The sequence below is a fragment of the Crinia signifera genome, chromosome 5, assembly GCF_055691185.1.
Source record: "Crinia signifera chromosome 5, ASM5569118v1, whole genome shotgun sequence".
NCBI classification, from domain to species: Eukaryota; Metazoa; Chordata; class Amphibia; order Anura; family Myobatrachidae; genus Crinia; species Crinia signifera.
The window spans coordinates 71,817,473-71,835,357 of NC_139221.1; the positions used below are offsets into that span (position 1 = coordinate 71,817,473).

The following is a 17,885-nucleotide window of genomic DNA, read 5'->3' on the forward strand; positions in this document are numbered from 1 at the left end:
GACCCCAAAGCCATGCTCTACTGTACCCCTTGCTGCGTTCTTCAACTACCTTGCTTATGTACTGTATCAATACACTGGTAAATAAGACATTCATGCAGATAGATGCTTCCAGACAAATCTATCCTAAAAATCTCACTTGTGTTATCATTGAGTAATGTAGTAAATGACCTACAATAAGTCACTTATAATTGGAGAAATAACATTTCCAACCTCCTAATATGAAAGAAACAACAACATTGCTATCTCCTGTACCAGCTACAATACCATTTAGACATGGTCAGGCTTCCTATGTGCTGTTTCCCACCCAGTAAATTACTGGGTCTAATTGAATTCCCTCTTAAGCTGTGTACACACAGGGGCGATTGGGGCTGAAATTGCTGGAAATATGGTCGCAGGCGACCATATTGCCAGTGATGGGAGTGTGCCCCAGCGATAAATCGCTGGGTGCTCGCTCCCGTTTTCAGCCCCATTGTAATCGATGGTCGCAGGAACATGCTCCTGCGACCAGCTGATTACCTCTGCGGCACCGCCGGCAGAGGTTCCCTTTCATCAGCAACCATCTCTGGTCGCTGATGAAAAGGAGAAACTGAGCAATATATTGCTCAGCTATATATTGCTCAGCTATATATGGCTGAGCAATATATCTTCCCCGTGTGTACGGGGATTTAGGCCCAGGCTACATTTTCTACAGGTGATAAAAGAGCAGTTTTCGCCCATTTTTAAAGGGGAAATTCATTTAATCTATTCAATCCCAAGTCTGATTTTTCACCTGGGCAAAAAAGCCAGCATCAGCGAAAAATGCGTGTACCGGCAAAATTGCAGCGAATTTACATGATTTTGGAGAATTGGCGGCCATTTTCACCCATACCAATTCACCCACCCACCCCCAAAAAAAATATGACATGAGCGAAAATGTACTTAAAAAAACGGGGGAAAATGCCAATTATTGAATACTGAAAGATGAATCTTTGCCGTTTTTTTCACCTGGCAAAATTTTTTATCCGGGATTGAATATGGAGCTAACTATAAAGCCTATACTGTACATAACCCCATCTAATAAAAACAATTGTAGGTTGGAGCTCTGCTGTAAGTTGTTATTGTCACCTGTTTCTCTTTATGATGTATTCTATCTGCAACTAGATGGAATTCACAGTTGCCAGGTCTGCCTGTATGAGCCCCAGCAGGCAGAAATCAGCAACAAGTGCTGTTAGTTAAAGGGTCATCTGACAGTATCACCGATTAAGATATTTTAATCAGTATGAAATTACTGGGTTTTTTTCTCTGCTATAATTCAGAGGTGGAATCTGTTAGTTTTAAACAATAAAGAAAGCGACGACGATAATGAAAAGGTAATAATAAAAATGACCTGCTGAATAGGAAGCAAGCATAGACATCTTTCTCCTCGATAAAATTTCACAGCATGCTAATATGTCTCTTCAGACAGCTCATATAAATATATCTCATTAGCTCATTTACATGTCCATAAATTCAAGTACCCATTCACAGAATCAAGATTGCACAAATACCATTACAAGGCCCACAGCTTGAGCCTGCCCCCTCTGGCTGTATACAATTCCTCTAACCTGATTAATTGTGCTAAAAGCAGCTTGAAAGTAAAATATTCTTTTTTTTTTTTTTGTGGGAACAGTTTGCACACAACACACAAAAAATATTGTTTTAATGCTTCAGTTCTATTGATTGTGGTGATTCTACCACCAGACTGTTAATATTACTAATTTTACTTTTTAATACTGGAGTTTTATAGCTATTCAAAAGTAAATCATGGCAATTATATGAAAGATCACTACACAGAATAAGTAGTGTAGCAACAAACATCAATTTAATTATGGAAGTGTAATATTTTTACATGTTGAATGATATTTAACTTCTTTTTTTGATTTATTGTTGTTATACCAAACTGTTCAGTAAATTTTAAAAAATAAATTTCCCAGCATTTGAGTTAATATTTAAGTATATGTGGTCGACACATCAAAATGTCAACATACATTTTTCATGGGGTTTTTTGTGACAAATTGTAGATTTCAGCACACATATCCCAAATTAATGTATTGCTTCTGCTTCATATTACCATCCCGAATTGAAGTCCACATGAGTGGTAAAGTGTAAAAAAAAAAAAAAGGTTAAATTGGGGCTTTAAAAAAAAAAAATCATGTTGACATTTTCACGTGTCGACTTTTGCCACCTCGGTGATATTGATAGGTATGGCTTGTGTGTATTAACCCCTTCCTGACAGAGCCAGTTTTTGCGTTCCTGACAGAGCCCTTTTTTTCAAATCTGACATGTATCACTTAAGTGGGGATAACTTTTTTTTGCTTTTACTTATCCCAGTGATTTTGAGATTGTTTTCTCGTGACACATTGTACTTCAAGTTAGTGGTAAATTTTCGTCGATACAGTCTGTGTTTTTTTGTGAAAAATACCAAAATGTCGTAAAAAAATGGAAAATTTTGCGATTTGCAAAATGTTAAATTTTCTGCTTGTGAGACAAATAATCTTACCACTCAAAATAGTTAATAACTAACATAGACCATATGTATACTTTATGTTGCCATCATTATTTCAACCTCATTTTCATTTTTTTGGACACTAGGAGGCTTAAAATATGAATAGCAAATTCTCAAATTTTCAAGAAAATTTCAAACACTGATTTTTTTAGGGACCAGTTCAGTTCTGATGTGACTTTGAGGGACTTGTATGTGAGACACCCCCATAAATGATGCCATTTCAAAAACTGCACCCCTCACAGTATTCAAAACAGCATTTTGGAAGTTTGTTAACCCTTTAGGTGTTTCACAGGAATTAAAACAAAGTGTAGGTGGAATTTCAAAATTTCATTTTTTTTGCAGATTTTCAATTTTAATACATTTTTCTAAGGAACACAGCAGATTTTACTAGAGAAATGTGACTAAAAATTGATTCCCCCAATTCTTTGGTTTTCATAAATATCCTATATGTGGCCCTAGTGTGCACGGTGACCAAACCACAGGCTTCATAATAGAAGGAGCACCTACTTGATTTTGGAGCCTCCTTTTTATGAGATTATTTTTTAGGCACCATGTAGGTTTCTAGGCACCATAAGATGCTAAAAGTTAGGAACCTCCCCCACAAGTGACCCCATTTTGCAAACTACACCCTTCAGGGAATTCATCTAGGGGTATAGTGTACATTTCAAACCCCCAGGGGTTTCACCAATTGTGGTACAACTGGGCAGTGAAAATGAAAAAAAATATTTTTTTCATTTTCACAGCTCAGTTGTATCAAAATTGGTGAAACCCCTGGGGGTTTGAAATGTACACTATACCCCTTGATGAATTCCCTGAAGGGTGTAGTTTGCAAAATGGGGTCACTTGTGGGGGGGTTCCACTGTATGGGTGTTTCGGGGGTCATTCAACCAGAATCTGTGCTGCAAAATCCAAATATCACTCCTTCCCTTCTGAGTCCTGCCATGCACCCAACTGGTATTTTTTGGTCACATGTGAGGCATTGCCGTACTCGGGAGAAATTGGGGCACAGATTTTGGGGTGCTTTGTCTCCTTCATTCCTTGTGAAAATGAAAAATTTTGAGCCAGATCTGCATTTTTGTGTAAAAAATTTAATTTTTCATTTTCACAGCTCAGTTGTATCAAAATTGGTGAAACCCCTGGGGGTTTGAAATGTACACTATACCCCTAGATGAATTCCCTGAGGGGTGTAGTTTGCAAAATGGGGTCACTTGTGGGGGGCTTCCACTGTATTGGTGCTTTGGGGGTCTTGCTAATGCGACATAGCACCCACCAAAATTCCACCAGAATCTGAGCTGCAAAATACAAAAATCACTCCTTCCCTTCTGAGTCCTGCCATGCACCCAAATGGTATTTTTTGGTCACATGTGAGGCATTGCCGTACTCGGGAGAAATTGGGGCACAGATTTTGGGGTGCTTTGTCTCCTTCATTCCTTGTGAAAATGAAAAATTTGGAGCCAGAACTGCATTTTTGTGTAAAAAATTTAATTTTTCATTTTCACAGCTCAGTTGTATCAAAATTGGTGAAACCCCTGGGGGTTTGAAATGTACACTATACCCCTAGATGAATTCCCTGAGGGGTGTAGTTTGCAAAATGGGGTCACTTGTGGGGGGCTTCCACTGTATTGGTGCTTTGGGGGTTTTGCTAATGCGACATAGCACCCACCAAAATTCCACCAGAATCTGAGCTGCAAAATCCAAAAATCACTCCTTCCCTTCTGAGTCCTGCCATGCACCCAAATGGTATTTTTTGGTCACATGTGAGGCATTGCCGTACTCGGGAGAAATTGGGGCACAGATTTTGGGGTGCTTTGTCTCCTTCATTCCTTGTGAAAATGAAAAATTTGGAGCCAGAACTGCATTTTTGTGTAAAAAATTTAATTTTTCATTTTCACAGCTCAGTTGTATCAAAATTGGTGAAACCCCTGGGGGTTTGAAATGTACACTATACCCCTTGATGAATTCCCTGAAGGGTGTAGTTTGCAAAATGGGGTCACTTGTGGGGGGGTTCCACTGTATGGGTGTTTCGGGGGTCATTTAACCAGAATCTGTGCTGCAAAATCCAAATATCACTCCTTCCCTTCTGAGTCCTGCCATGCACCCAACTGGTATTTTTTGGTCACATGTGAGGCATTGCCGTACTCGGGAGAAATTGGGGCACAGATTTTGGGGTGCTTTGTCTCCTTCATTCCTTGTGAAAATGAAAAATTTTGAGCCAGATCTGCATTTTTGTGTAAAAAAATGTAATTTTTTACAGAAAAATGCAGTTCTGGCTCAAAATTTTTCATTTTCACAAGGAATGAAGGAGACAAAGCACCCCAAAATCTGTGCCCCAATTTCTCCCGAGTACGGCAATGCCTCACATGTGACCAAAAAATACCAGTTGGGTGCATGGCAGGACTCAGAAGGGAAGGAGTGATATTTGGTGGTGGAATGAATGGTGGGTGCTATGTCGCATTAGCAAGACCCCCGAAGCACCAATACAGTGGATGTCCGTCGTATGATGAACGTATCGCATCGCATGCCATGCACCCGATGGCATGCGATGCTACGCGATTTTGACCCCCTATACGATCAAAAATCGTATAAGCACCCTAATGGGTGCTTACAATGTTAAATGCACCCCCACGCCACTATAAACATGAACCCGAAGCGTGGCGAGCGGCGGCGGTACGCGTCCTACGACCTTTTCATACCCCCACTATCCACGTCGGCGTGGAGTTGAGAATAGAATAGTGTGGCGAGTGCAGCGTGGCGAGCGGACGCGGATACCTTCACAGGTAAACGCGTCCCTTCGTGGGCTTCACAGGTATCCGCATCCGCTCGCCACGCTTCAGGCTCGCCACACTATTCTATTCTCAACTCCACGCCGACGTGGATAGTGGGGGTTTGAAAAGGTCGTAGGACGCGTACCGCTGCGCTCGCCACGCTTCGGGTTCACGTTTATAGTGGGGGGGTGGCGTGGGGGTGCATTTAACATTGTAAGCACCCATTAAGGTGCTTATACAATGTTTAATCGCATCACATCGCATCGTATGGCATTGTATGCCATACAATTTCAAAATTGTATGCCATCGTGCACTGTCGTACGATATCGCGTCGCATCGCATACCATCGTATGCGTTATGGTATGCGATGCGATGGGCGCTGCCCAAATACACAAGTACCGGAGCTTTTATTATTATTTTTGCTGACATTTATTTTTTCACGGCTTTGTAATATCGTACGCATCGGAATCAGATCCAAAGACACACCATCAGTCACACATCAGTTGCTGACCATAAGGTCAGAACTAAGTTGTCGGGGCCAGTTAGACCATGTAGTAATGCTGAATGGCCTTTTCCACTAGTGAATTGTATGTATTTTTCATGTTTAAGCAAGTAAGGTTTTATTGTTGCCAGGGCCTGATTAAAGGCCCCAGGTTCCATAGGCTAATACACATGTAACAGGACCCTCCTACCTTTTTGACTACCCAGTTTGTTGTATCACCGTCTCCGATTGTAAAGGGCAATGGAATATGTTGCGCTATATAAGAAACTTAATAAATAATACAAATAAATGAAACATTTCAATTACTGAACTAACATTTAGCAGTAGCAGTGGAAAATCGACAGACCATAATCATTGTTGATCTATAAAAACATTTATATTAAGTGGTGTGCTGCTAAGAAGAAAACAATGTTACAATACTTGGCAACCTTGAACCTGTTCTTCGCTGTTAGCATTCAGGTGATCGTAGCTTTTATGCCTTATGGGCAGAATGATAATTGTACTGATGTACTTCCTTCTCCTTTCAGTCTCCAGCACATAGCTACTCCAGCTATGACTCTGGTAAAAATGAAAGTGTAGGTGGTTGTGGTGAAGATTTGTCTTTGAACCGGGGTGACGAAGATGAAGATGACCACGATGACCATGAAGACGCTGAGAAGGCAACTGAAGCAGATGGGGTAGAAGCAGAACGCCTGAAAGCTTTTAATGTAAGTGTTTATGGTAACTCTACCATAAAATAGCCTGTAATCTAAATGTGTCTATGGTACCAAGTCTTATATAGTTGCGTGACACCATAGTAATATACGATCATGAACTGATGGATGGTTGTAGGGTGCAATATGTCGCACTTCTGCCATTTTCTGTTTCTAGCATATGCTTGTAGTGGCTTGGTTGGCATTAAGAGTAGGGTGAAGATCTATGTTGCTTACAGTGCATGACATTCCATATTATGTTCACATTTATGTTTATTTATTCTTTTTCAACTGCCAAAACGCATCTCCCAATCAGAAACCGCACCTAAAAGGAAAAAGGAACCAGCTCACGCAACTGCGTCCCATATCACAATTTGTTTAAATCATACGTGTTGGTTTATATGTGTCTATATTCGCTCTACCATAGTTTCTGTCACAGATATTGGCAAACTTACGGTAGTTCATCCTAAAGTTGTCAGAATATAAGGATTCCTTAGCCGAACATCACTTTCTGCATGAAGTGGAATCACTATCTCTGCAGAAACTGCTGTTCAATAGATATACTGTATGTAAAGTTATTGTCAGCCTTGATACTAGCTGCTACCACTGGCTGTCTACATACAGTAGCTAAATGGTTATGTTATACACATTATTTGTACTTCTCCATTAAACAGCAGTTCCTCAGAACTATTTTTGAGTTAGTCGACTATGGGCTCAAGAAACCTTCTTTGGCATATTTCATTGTAGGAGAATCCTTGTGTATTTCCAGTTCGTCCCCACTACATTTCTGCAATTTTGTTTTGATCTTTTTTGCTTAACCCTATAATGCCATTTGTGTCACTTCTGATATATGAGTCTTTGTGGTTTTCCCTCAAGGTTTTATTTTGTGTCAGGCGTTACGGGGCTTGAGGGAGTCTTGTGTTGTAGCCCTACTATGTTTGCTTTTATCCCCTATTTATGTCTGTGGTCATGCTTTGATTTGATCATCTTAGTACAGAATACTTTGAACCAAAGTTGAATAAGTATTTTTATTTCTTTGGATTTTCATGGTTTTTGTGTGCAATGTTATTAACTTTGCTTCTGCTTGCTGGTGTGTCCCGTAAAATTGCTCCATGAGGAATTAGACTTGGTCTAGGATGATGCTTCTCTCGGCAATTCATCTTCTTTCCATGGAAAAGTATCTGTTCCAGTCAAGACTCTATGGTAGTAAGATGAGAGACCAGAGCAGCCCTCCAACCCCTTCTCCTCTGTCTCCCTCTTACCAACAGATGTTTGTCAGGCTGTTTGTAGATGAAAACTTGGACCGAATGGTCCCTATCTCTAAGCAGCCCAAAGAAAAGATCCAGGCAATCATTGACTCATGCAGGCGACAATTCCCTGAGTACCAAGAGCGTGCCAGAAAACGCATACGCACTTACCTCAAGTCCTGCAGGCGGATGAAAAGAAGTGGTTTTGAGATGGTGAGTTTTGAAGTCAAATCAAGCCCATCAAAACTCCATATGTAATTTCATGGCACTATTTTGTTTCCATCCTAGTGTCTTTATTTTACCCCCTGGTTCTATCAGTTAGAAACATTTTATTTTTGGTAATCCTCTCATCATTCCTGAATTTTTTCCCCTTTGTTCCTTGCACAAAATATACCTGTGTTTTTCATTTACCAGGACCCTAAAAATAAAAGGTGGATAAAATAAACACCTTATATGGATGTCGAACAAAACGATGGGCTTAGAAACACAATAGAGAAAAGTTCTAGTGCAGGAGAGGGCAATGAGGTGTATAAGTACTGATCCACGTTCAACAAGTCTTACGTGTTGTTATTCAGCCTGAACGACAATTTTCAATGGTTGGTTTCCTGGTTCTGATTTGATTCTCTGATCCTATTTTCTTATTTCATTCTTTGACAATTGAGCAGCTTAGCGTATTGACTCCAGTGTGTCAGTATCATCGTCGTGTGCTTTCCTTTTGATGTGTAACTCCAGTCATGCAGAAATTGTTAGGTTTAATAGTACAATGAGTAAACAATTTAAACAGAAGATAAAGAGAATCATGAAGCATAAAATGAATTGTTTGGAGTAAAATGGTTTATAATGTACATGACTCTAGGTTTGTAAGAGATGCAGCATCATTTGTGGAGCATGAGTTTGGTGCAGAATCAGGAAGCTGTGAGTACGGGGAGATCTTACTGTTCTCAGGATAACAAAACATATCTATTTTTAATATGACCTTTAATGATCAATTTGCCATAAATGTTCTGTTATAGGAAAATCCAAAACAAGCCACTTGATGGGCATCTGGAGGCTATTGATCAGCTTAATTGCATAGGTTTGCCCTAAGTTTGAGGCTGCTGCTTTTTTTCTGGCTTTTTAGTGACCTAAAAGATGATGAACAAAGAAATAACTCTTCATCAAATGCCAACATTCTGTATAATTTGAAAGTGGTTTAATTTACTAGGCTTTTAACCCCTTCCTGACAGAGCTAGTTTTTGCGTTCCTGACAGAGCCATTTTTTTCAAATCTGACATGTCTCACTTAAGTGGGGATAACTTTTTTTTGCTTTTACTTATCCCAGTGATTTTGAGATTGTTTTTTCGTGACACATTGTACTTCAAATTAGTGGTAAATTTGGGTCGATACAGTCTGTGTTTTTTTGTGAAAAATACCAAAATGTCGTGAAAAAATGGAAAATTTAGCGATTTGCAAAATGTTAAATTTTCTGCTTGTGAGACAAATAATCATACCACTCAAAATAGTTAATAACTAACATAGACCATATGTCTACTTTATGTTGCCATCATTATTTCAACTTCCTTTTCATTTTTTGGACACTAGGAGGCGTAAAATATGAATAGCAAATTCTCAAATTTTCAAGAAAATTTCAAACACTGATTTTTTTAGGGACCAGTTCAGTTCTGATGTGACTTTGAGGGACTTGTATGTGAGACACCCCCATAAATGATGCCATTTCAAAAACTGCACCCCTCACAGTATTCAAAACAGCATTTTGGAAGTTTGTTAACCCTTTAGGTGTTTCACAGGAATTAAAACAAAGTGTAGGTGAAATTTCAAAATTTCATTTTTTTTGCAGAGTTTCAATTTTAATACATTTTTCTAACGAATACAGTAGATTTTACTAGAGAAATGTGACTAAAAATTGATTCCCCCAATTCTTTTGTTTTCATAAATATCCTATATGTGGCCCTAGTGTGCACGGTGACCAAACCACAGGCTTCATAATAGAAGGAGCACCTACTTGATTTTGGAGCCTCCTTTTTATGAGATTATTTTTTAGGCACCATATAGGTTTCTAGGCACCATAAGATGCTAAAAGTTAGGAACCCCCCCACAAGTGACCCCATTTTGCAAACTACACCCTTCAGGGAATTCATCTAGGGGTATAGTGTACATTTCAAACCCCCAGGGGTTTCACCAATTGTGGTACAACTGGGCAGTGAAAATAAAAAAAAATAATTTTTCATTTTCACAGCTCAGTTGTATCAAAATTGGTGAAACCCCTGGGGGTTTGAAATGTACACTATACCCCTTGATGAATTCCCTGAAGGGTGTAGTTTGCAAAATGGGGTGACTTGTGGGGGGGTTCCACTGTATTGGTGCAACATAGCACCCACCATTCATTCCACCAAAATCTGTGCTGCAAAATCCAAAAATCACTCCTTCCCTTCTGAGTCCTGCCATGCACCCAACTGGTATTTTTGGTCACATGTGAGGCATTGCCGTACTCGGGAGAAATTGGGGCACAGATTTTGGGGTGCTTTGTATCCTTCATTCCTTGTGAAAATGAAAAATTTTGAGCCAGAACTGCATTTTTCTGTAAAAAAGTACATTTTTTTACACAAAAATGCAGATCTGGCTCAAAATTTTTCATTTTCACAAGGAATGAAGGATACAAAGCACCCCAAAATCTGTGCCCCAATTTCTCCCGAGTACGGCAATGCCTCACATGTGACCAAAAAATACCAGTTGGGTGCATGGCAGGACTCAGAAGGGAAGGAGTGATTTTTGGTGGTGGAATGAATGGTGGGTGCTATGTCGCATTAGCAAGACCCCCGAAGCACCAATACAGTGGAACCCCCCCACAAGTGACCCCATTTTGGTCACCAGCTTTGGGAGGGGGGCTGGCGCTGCGGCTGGCGGGGGGGTGGGAGGGGTGCTGGCGCTGCGGCAGCCGGGTGGGTGGGAGTGAGGGGGGCTGCCGGGTGGGAGGGGGGGGGGCTGGCGATCGGTGGTGATCGGTGCTGTTCTTAACAGCACCGATCACCACCGATCACTGTGTTACCGAGCGGCTTAGCCGCCGGTAACACAGAAAACGCTGCAATAGGCTGTTCACATTTGAACAGCCAATCGCAGCGATCGCCGACCGGGGCTCAGGGACAGCAGACATCTCCAAACTGTCACCGCGTCTATGGACGCGGTGACAGTTTAAAACCATGACGTATATATACGTCTTCGGTCGGGAAGTACCTCCCGACCATGACGTATATATACGTCTTCGGTCGGGAATATCTATCTGTATATATATATATATATATATATATATATATATATATATATATATATGTATATACACACATATATATATATATATATATGTGTGTATATACACACATATATATATATATATATTTGTATATACACACATATATATATATATATGTGTGTGTGTATATACACACATACACACACACATATATATATATATATATATATATATATATATGTGTGTGTGTGTATATACACACATACACACACATATATATATATATATATATATATATATATAATCATTTCATTTTATTTTTTTTCATTTTTACTATGTCCCTAGTGCTGCTGCTGCTGGCGGGGGGAGGGAGGGAGGGAGGGAGGGGGGAGGCAGCGCTGCGGCGCATAACAGAGGGAGGAGAGCGGGTGCCGGGTAAGCACATAGTGCTGCCGGGTGGGAGGGAGGGGGTGTCCGCGGATCGGTGGTGATCGGTGCTGTACTTAACAGCACCGATCACCACCGTTTTCTGTGTTACCGAGCGGCATAGCCGCCGGTAACACAGAAATAGCTGTGATTGGCTGTTCACATTTGAACAGCCAATCACAGCGATCGCCGACCGGGGGGGGCATTCCTGCCCCCCCCGGGCGGCGAGGGGGGATGTCTGCTGTCAGGGACAGCAGACATCTCCAAACTGTCACCGCGTCTATAGACGCGGTGACAGTTTAAATCCATGACGTACATTTATGCCATGTGTCGGGAAGTACTTCCCGACCATGACGTAAATGTACGTCCAATGTCGGGAAGGGGTTAATAATCCTTATGAAACTGAATAGCTAATATCTCTCCCAGTGTGTCTATGCCAGTATTGTTTAAGAGACATGGGAACGCCCCGCCGATGCACCCACCATCACTCAGACTGCGGTCACATCCTTCCTGAATGCAACCGCAGTTCGAGCCTTTGCGCATGCGTGCTGCAACTATTGATTTTCGCACAACTGCGGGGCATACGGAATTCCCCACCCAAATAAAAATTGTGGACATTGCCGATTTGGACCTGGTGAGACCTCTATATGTATTTAAACCGTGTGAAGTGGTTAAGTGGCCAGTGATAATGCACCAGATAATCAGTGCCCAACTGTAATTTTTACAACCCTTTAATTTGACATATAGCAGCTGATTGGCTGGAGTGATACCACCAACCACTTTATTACTTAACCAGGCTCAATAATAAGACAGTAATAAAAATATCACTACTAATGTATATACCAATGCGCAAAATCAGAAATACAGACTAAGCAGTGTATCCTGTATACAGTATACTACAGTATAACTGTATTTTGAGATATGCTCATTCTCACAGCATGTCCTTTCAGGAAAATTATAGTTGAAAGGTTTTTAAAAGGATGAGAGGAGAAACATGTTCCTATACTATATAAACCTCCCCTAAAGTTACTAAGTATTGCTTTGTAAGTCCATCATTTTTTTACATTTAAATTATGTTTTAGAATATTAGGCCCTTTTGACGACTTTAAGACACAATAAATTGAACAAGTGTATTCTGCGCTTTTCTTCGCAGCTTTATAATTGATTAATTGGTTAATTAATTAAAATATAAAACAGACTAAAGCTGGCCATACATCTACAGATTGATTGTCAGATCTGGCTGGTTGGAACAAAAACCTGGTAATGGATGAGAGCAAATGACAGTTGACCATTTGCTTTGAATTGCTGGAAAACTGCCAAAAACTGACACTCAGATATTACCAGATTTTTGGTCCAACCAGCCCAATCTCACAATCGATCTGTAGATGTATGGCAAGCTTAAGACCAAACTAGTGTTTTTGAAATTAAACAGTATCATTTTGCATAGATGGATTCAGGAACATATGACCAAAAGCAGAAAACGTTCTGTCAGGAAACAGGACGTCCAGATCTCAGAAAAGTTGGAAAGGAAACTAATATTTTTCTAATTGGATCAGAACAGTTACAATTTCTGAAAGATTGACCAAACAGACCCGTGTCTTTTATTCAACCTTAGTAAGAATTAAAATTTATATTTTGCTGAATGAATTCATGAAAATGACTTTCAGAGCTGACTTTGATGTGCTTACAGTAAGTACTTCTAAATTGGCCACAGCTTCCATAAGCAGTATCTCTATCAATGATAATTTATGTTAAAATAAATGTCTAATATCAACAACTATAATAAATAAAAAAATAAGCATAATTATATTCCAAGAAACACTTGTATTAACTGCTATGGTTTGGGTAGAAAATTCCAAACTAAAATTTCTGCAATAACAATTATGAGTATCTGCATGTAGCTAGAAAAATATTAAAAAGTAATGTGTGTAAGATGTAATTCCTCCTGCCTGCATTGCTATGCCAACAGAAGGCCATCTCAGACTATTAAATGATAATTATGTTGCTTAGTTACCTCTTGGGACTGGGGATATGTAGCATGATATTGGTGTCACCAGTACCAGGAAGAACAGAATGCGAGAGTGTCCGTTGTATCATTTGATATATTACAGTTGTAGAGGTATAGTAGTAGGCATGGATGTGGGTGGCATCCTAAAATCAGGGGAGTGGTAGGGTGTTCTCAGACATTAGGGAATTTATACTACCCAGTGTTGTACTGTCACATGGCAATGCCTTAAGGTGCCCATACATGGTACAATTATTGTACGCGTTTTGTACTAGATTGCATCGCATACGTTTTGCAATGCAATGCAATCTAGTACAAAAAGTATGTGCAGCACATACTTTTTGAGCTGTGCGATGGGATGTGCGTGGAAGTGGCACCCGGCAATTGTACAGGTCGAGTCTCCCGTATCCGGAGATTTTTTAAAATATTTAGTATTTTTTATTTGTTTTTTATTCCCCCGCCCCTTTTTTCATACTTACCAAGTCCCCGATGTCCACGGCGGCCTTCAGGATCTTCTTCAGCATTTTCAGTGGTCCCAGGAGTGTAATGCGCCCCTGGGACCGCTGAAGAAGATCCTGAAGGTCGCTGGGGGATGCCGTGGACACCGGCGGACCAGGTAAGTATGTTAAAAAAAAAAATCCAAAAAATATAAAAATCCCTTATCCAAAATGCTTGTGGTCCAGAGCATTTCGGAAAGGGATACGCAACCTGTACCATGTATGGGTACCTTTAGAGGTCACACTAATAAGATGGCATTTTTAAAGAATGCAAGAGAGCTACTTTTTGATTTATAGTAACCGTTTTTTTATGCTATATTGTCATCTTGATCCATGGGTGTAGCATCATTACTTGAGGGGGTATTCAATGTCAGGGGCAAGGCTGTCGAGCAAGCTCGACAGCCGAGCCCCTGTCCCGTTCTCGCTTTGCTCGACTGGAGCTCGGCGGTCGGGATTCAATGTCCAGGCTGCCGAGCGGCGAGAAGGGGGCGTGGCCGCGAGTTGAGGACGGAAATAGACGAGCTCCGGCCGGGAGCTCGCCTATTTCCTGCTTTTCTCGGCAGAACGAGCCCGACAGCTTGTGATGTCGGGCTTGTTCTGCGGAGAAACCCTGTTCAATGCTGTCGGGGAAGACCGCATTGAATAGGGCCCCGCAGCCATCTCCCCCGTCGGGAGATGGCTGCGGGAGCACAACAGCGATTGCATACCCCCCTTGATCTGAGGAAGACTGGTCTTGAAAATGTTTTACTCCTGTACTACAGCTTTGTTTTGATTCTGGGAAAACTGGATCAGAACTCTTTCAATTGATACATTTCAACTTTATATTTCAGTGATGTCACTTGCCGATTAAGGAAATATTCTATTTTAACATTCATTTTTTTTTTATACAAATTGAAAGTATATATATATATATATATATATATATACACATACACACACACACACACACAATAGAGAATCAGGTGGCACTCAGGACTTTAAATCTCTGTGCAAACAGGTGTAGTTTTAATTCGGCAACGTTTCAAGGATATCTCACCCCTTTCTCAAGCCTTACAACAAGGCTTGTTCTCCCTTGTTGTAAGGCTTGAGAAAGGGGTGAGATATCCCCGAAACGTTGCAGAATAAAAACTGCACCCGTTTGCACAGAGATTTAAAGTCCTGAGTGCCACCTGATTCTTTATTGTACATAGCGGGTGGAAGTGCTATTCTGGTCGGAGGAAGGCACTGGGACCAGTATACCATCTTCAATACCGGAGTGCCGGTCACAACGGACGGATATATATATATATATATATATAGATATATATATAGATATATATATATCTATATATATATAGCAGAGAGGACTGATGTGTATCACATTGGTGATGTATGTATTACTATTCCTGGATATCTGGAGTATGCTCGCTTGGTTGATTTATTTAGATCAGCCCCTGGAAATATATATATATATATATACTGCTGCCTGTGTCCTCAGGAGCCCTGCTTCTGCCCCACAGTGTCCGGCTCAGACAGGGAGGCTTCCATCTCCCTGCCTGCCACCGTCGCCGCAAGGGTTAAGAATCGGTGTCAGGGGCAGCGAGCCCCTGCGGCATTGAATAGGGCGACAGGGAGGGCTGGCAGCGAATGCTCCAGCCCTCCGAGTTTCTCATTGAATACTGCCGAGTATAACAACCCAAAAATACGTTAATATGTTAACTATTTGTTTACGCAAGATAGAGTGCTACTGTGTGTTTCTTCCTGCAAAAGCTGGGTCAGGCTACTTGTTTAGGCCACATACTGTACTTTTGATGGGATTAAGGTCAGGAATCCGGAACATGTATTTTATTCATTTGCAGCCACTGCAGTCTTGGAGCATGCTTTGGATTATTGTCCTGTTTGAGTTTTGTTTGAAAAAGTTGTTTTTTTTTGTGTAGAGGATTGGTACTTTGAGCCTGATTCAGACATGTTGGCTAGTCTGCGTATACTCGCATTCCTATAGAGCACCTATTCTTGCGCTGACGTCATGTCACATCACAGCCTTTATGGTGGCCCTTAGGTGCCCCTGTCATTACCCAGTATTGTCAGGGCTGCCACTAGGTACTTACCACCAGTCTTCGGGTCCCAACCCTCTTTCGCTGTGCTCAGCATGCTGAACGAAGCCCTTGTCCCGGAGTGCAGGTTTCTTCGCCTCCGGATGCCGGCAGCCAATTAAAATGCGGCACTGACTGGTGAGCCAATCAGAGCTTGCATACCGTTAGCCAATCAGATCAGCTGCCAGTATGCGAGCTCTGATTGGCTGCCGGCGTCCGGAGGTGAAGAAGGCAGCATAGTGGTGGCAGTCGTGGAGGGGGAGGGGTGCAGTGGGCAAAAATGGGTTGCCCGGGTCCTTCCCTCTCAGAGAGGCCGGGCCTGGAACAGTTGTACCAACAGCATCCCACTGATGGTGGCCCTGGTGGCAATACAATATTAAAGGCTGGATGAAAAATAATTTTGCTGCATGTGCTTTCTTTTTCTTTTTTTTACTTTTGTTGAGCAGTATGATCTATAAGTGCTTATAAACTCAGTAGCTCAATATCGTTTCCTTTTTCTGCATTGTCAGTGATACTGTACGTACTGAATTGTGATTTGCTGGGTGTGCATTCATTTCTAATAATGCATTTACATTATAAATACAGTAACAAAAGATCAGCAATGTGATTTTTACAAATACAATCTAATTTTACATTTCTTTTCACAATGGATTGTCACAATTCCGCAGATTTTTTTCATCAAGCTGTCAGTATTACATGGAGTATCACCAAGATGGCTGTGAGGCTCTAAATGTTCTTGAAAAATTAATATTAAATGAAATAATGTAACATGAATGTAAACCGGCAATAATTGGAGAATGTTGCTGATTGTATCATGTGAATGCAAAAGGTAATATATGATAAAATCCATCATTAAACTGTAACCCCCAACATGGTGCCAATCCTGTTATGAGCTGTAGTTAGCAGATGATGACAGCTTCAGACCACAGGTTTCTTAATCTGACAATAAAGTATACAGGGGATACATGTATATGGACATAATTGGTCACTGTCTCTGCTAAATTTAATATGCAAATGTAATACAGACAAGTATGTAATGTAATATAGACACCTGGTACAGTATACAGTGTCTGTGCCTCTTGAGATACAGGTATGTTTTACAGTATGTGAAAAAGACTCATGTGTAATTCTTCACCCTACCAGAAGGGGTCAGCTTTGTCATATTGTTGTGTGTTATGTGCACTACTACAAATGATATACCAGCCCGAGGCATGGTGGCTATGTCTGGTACCAAGTTCTTCTTTATTATGAATCATAAGCAATGATGCAATAATTATCTCTGCCTTCGGTGGATAGGGTTCCCTGGGTGGCAATGAGGTGATCGCATGTGGCATGAGCAAGATGGATCTCTTGAAACAAGGATAGAACCAATACAAATGTGCTGATAGTTATGCCAGCAATATAACCTACCATATACATAGGGTAGTTGCATTGGCATAGATGGTCTCACCTCAGCATACTAGTGACTATCAGGTCCGTGCATGCAATGCTGGTGCAGACAGTTGCAGCTAATTTACACACCTCCCTGCATCAGCCCCACAGTAATTTTATTACAAAAAGCCTTAAAACTGCCAAATCCCGCACCTACCTCCTTAGTTGTAGTTTTTCCACACATGACCGCTTGCTTCATCAGCGGTGGACAAACACACTGCCTTGCATGAGACCGGTTGCCTTTGTTAAGGCTATAATGCTGCAATTACTGGATAACTGAAATAACATTTTAACATAACATTTATATAAATAACATTATAACATTTTAAGATTGTTGATTTTGTTTTATTTATTAATTTATTTTCAAAAAGTTCAAACTTGCTTTATCCAGTAGGACTATCCTGCATGGTCTAGATCCTGGCCTCCATTATTTTTGGTTTCATGTGGATGGTTGCTATTGTGCATCGGTCGGAACAT

General features: G+C 40.8%; 1 protein-coding gene across 4 annotated transcripts in view; it reads left to right on the top strand.

The window, feature by feature from the left end:
* The window catches only part of NOL4 (nucleolar protein 4), a 289,423-nt gene that overhangs the window by 222,948 nt on the left and 48,590 nt on the right, over nt 1-17,885 (top strand). For 3 of the 4 annotated variants that reach the window (XM_083187451.1, XM_083187453.1, XM_083187454.1), the window contains exons 7-8: nt 6,319-6,498; nt 7,752-7,943. In XM_083187451.1, coding sequence (XP_083043577.1) covers nt 6,319-6,498; nt 7,752-7,943 — 372 coding nt within the window. The remainder of the gene's footprint in view (nt 1-6,318; nt 6,499-7,751; nt 7,944-17,885) is intronic. The other variant, XM_083187452.1, reaches the window with a different exon arrangement.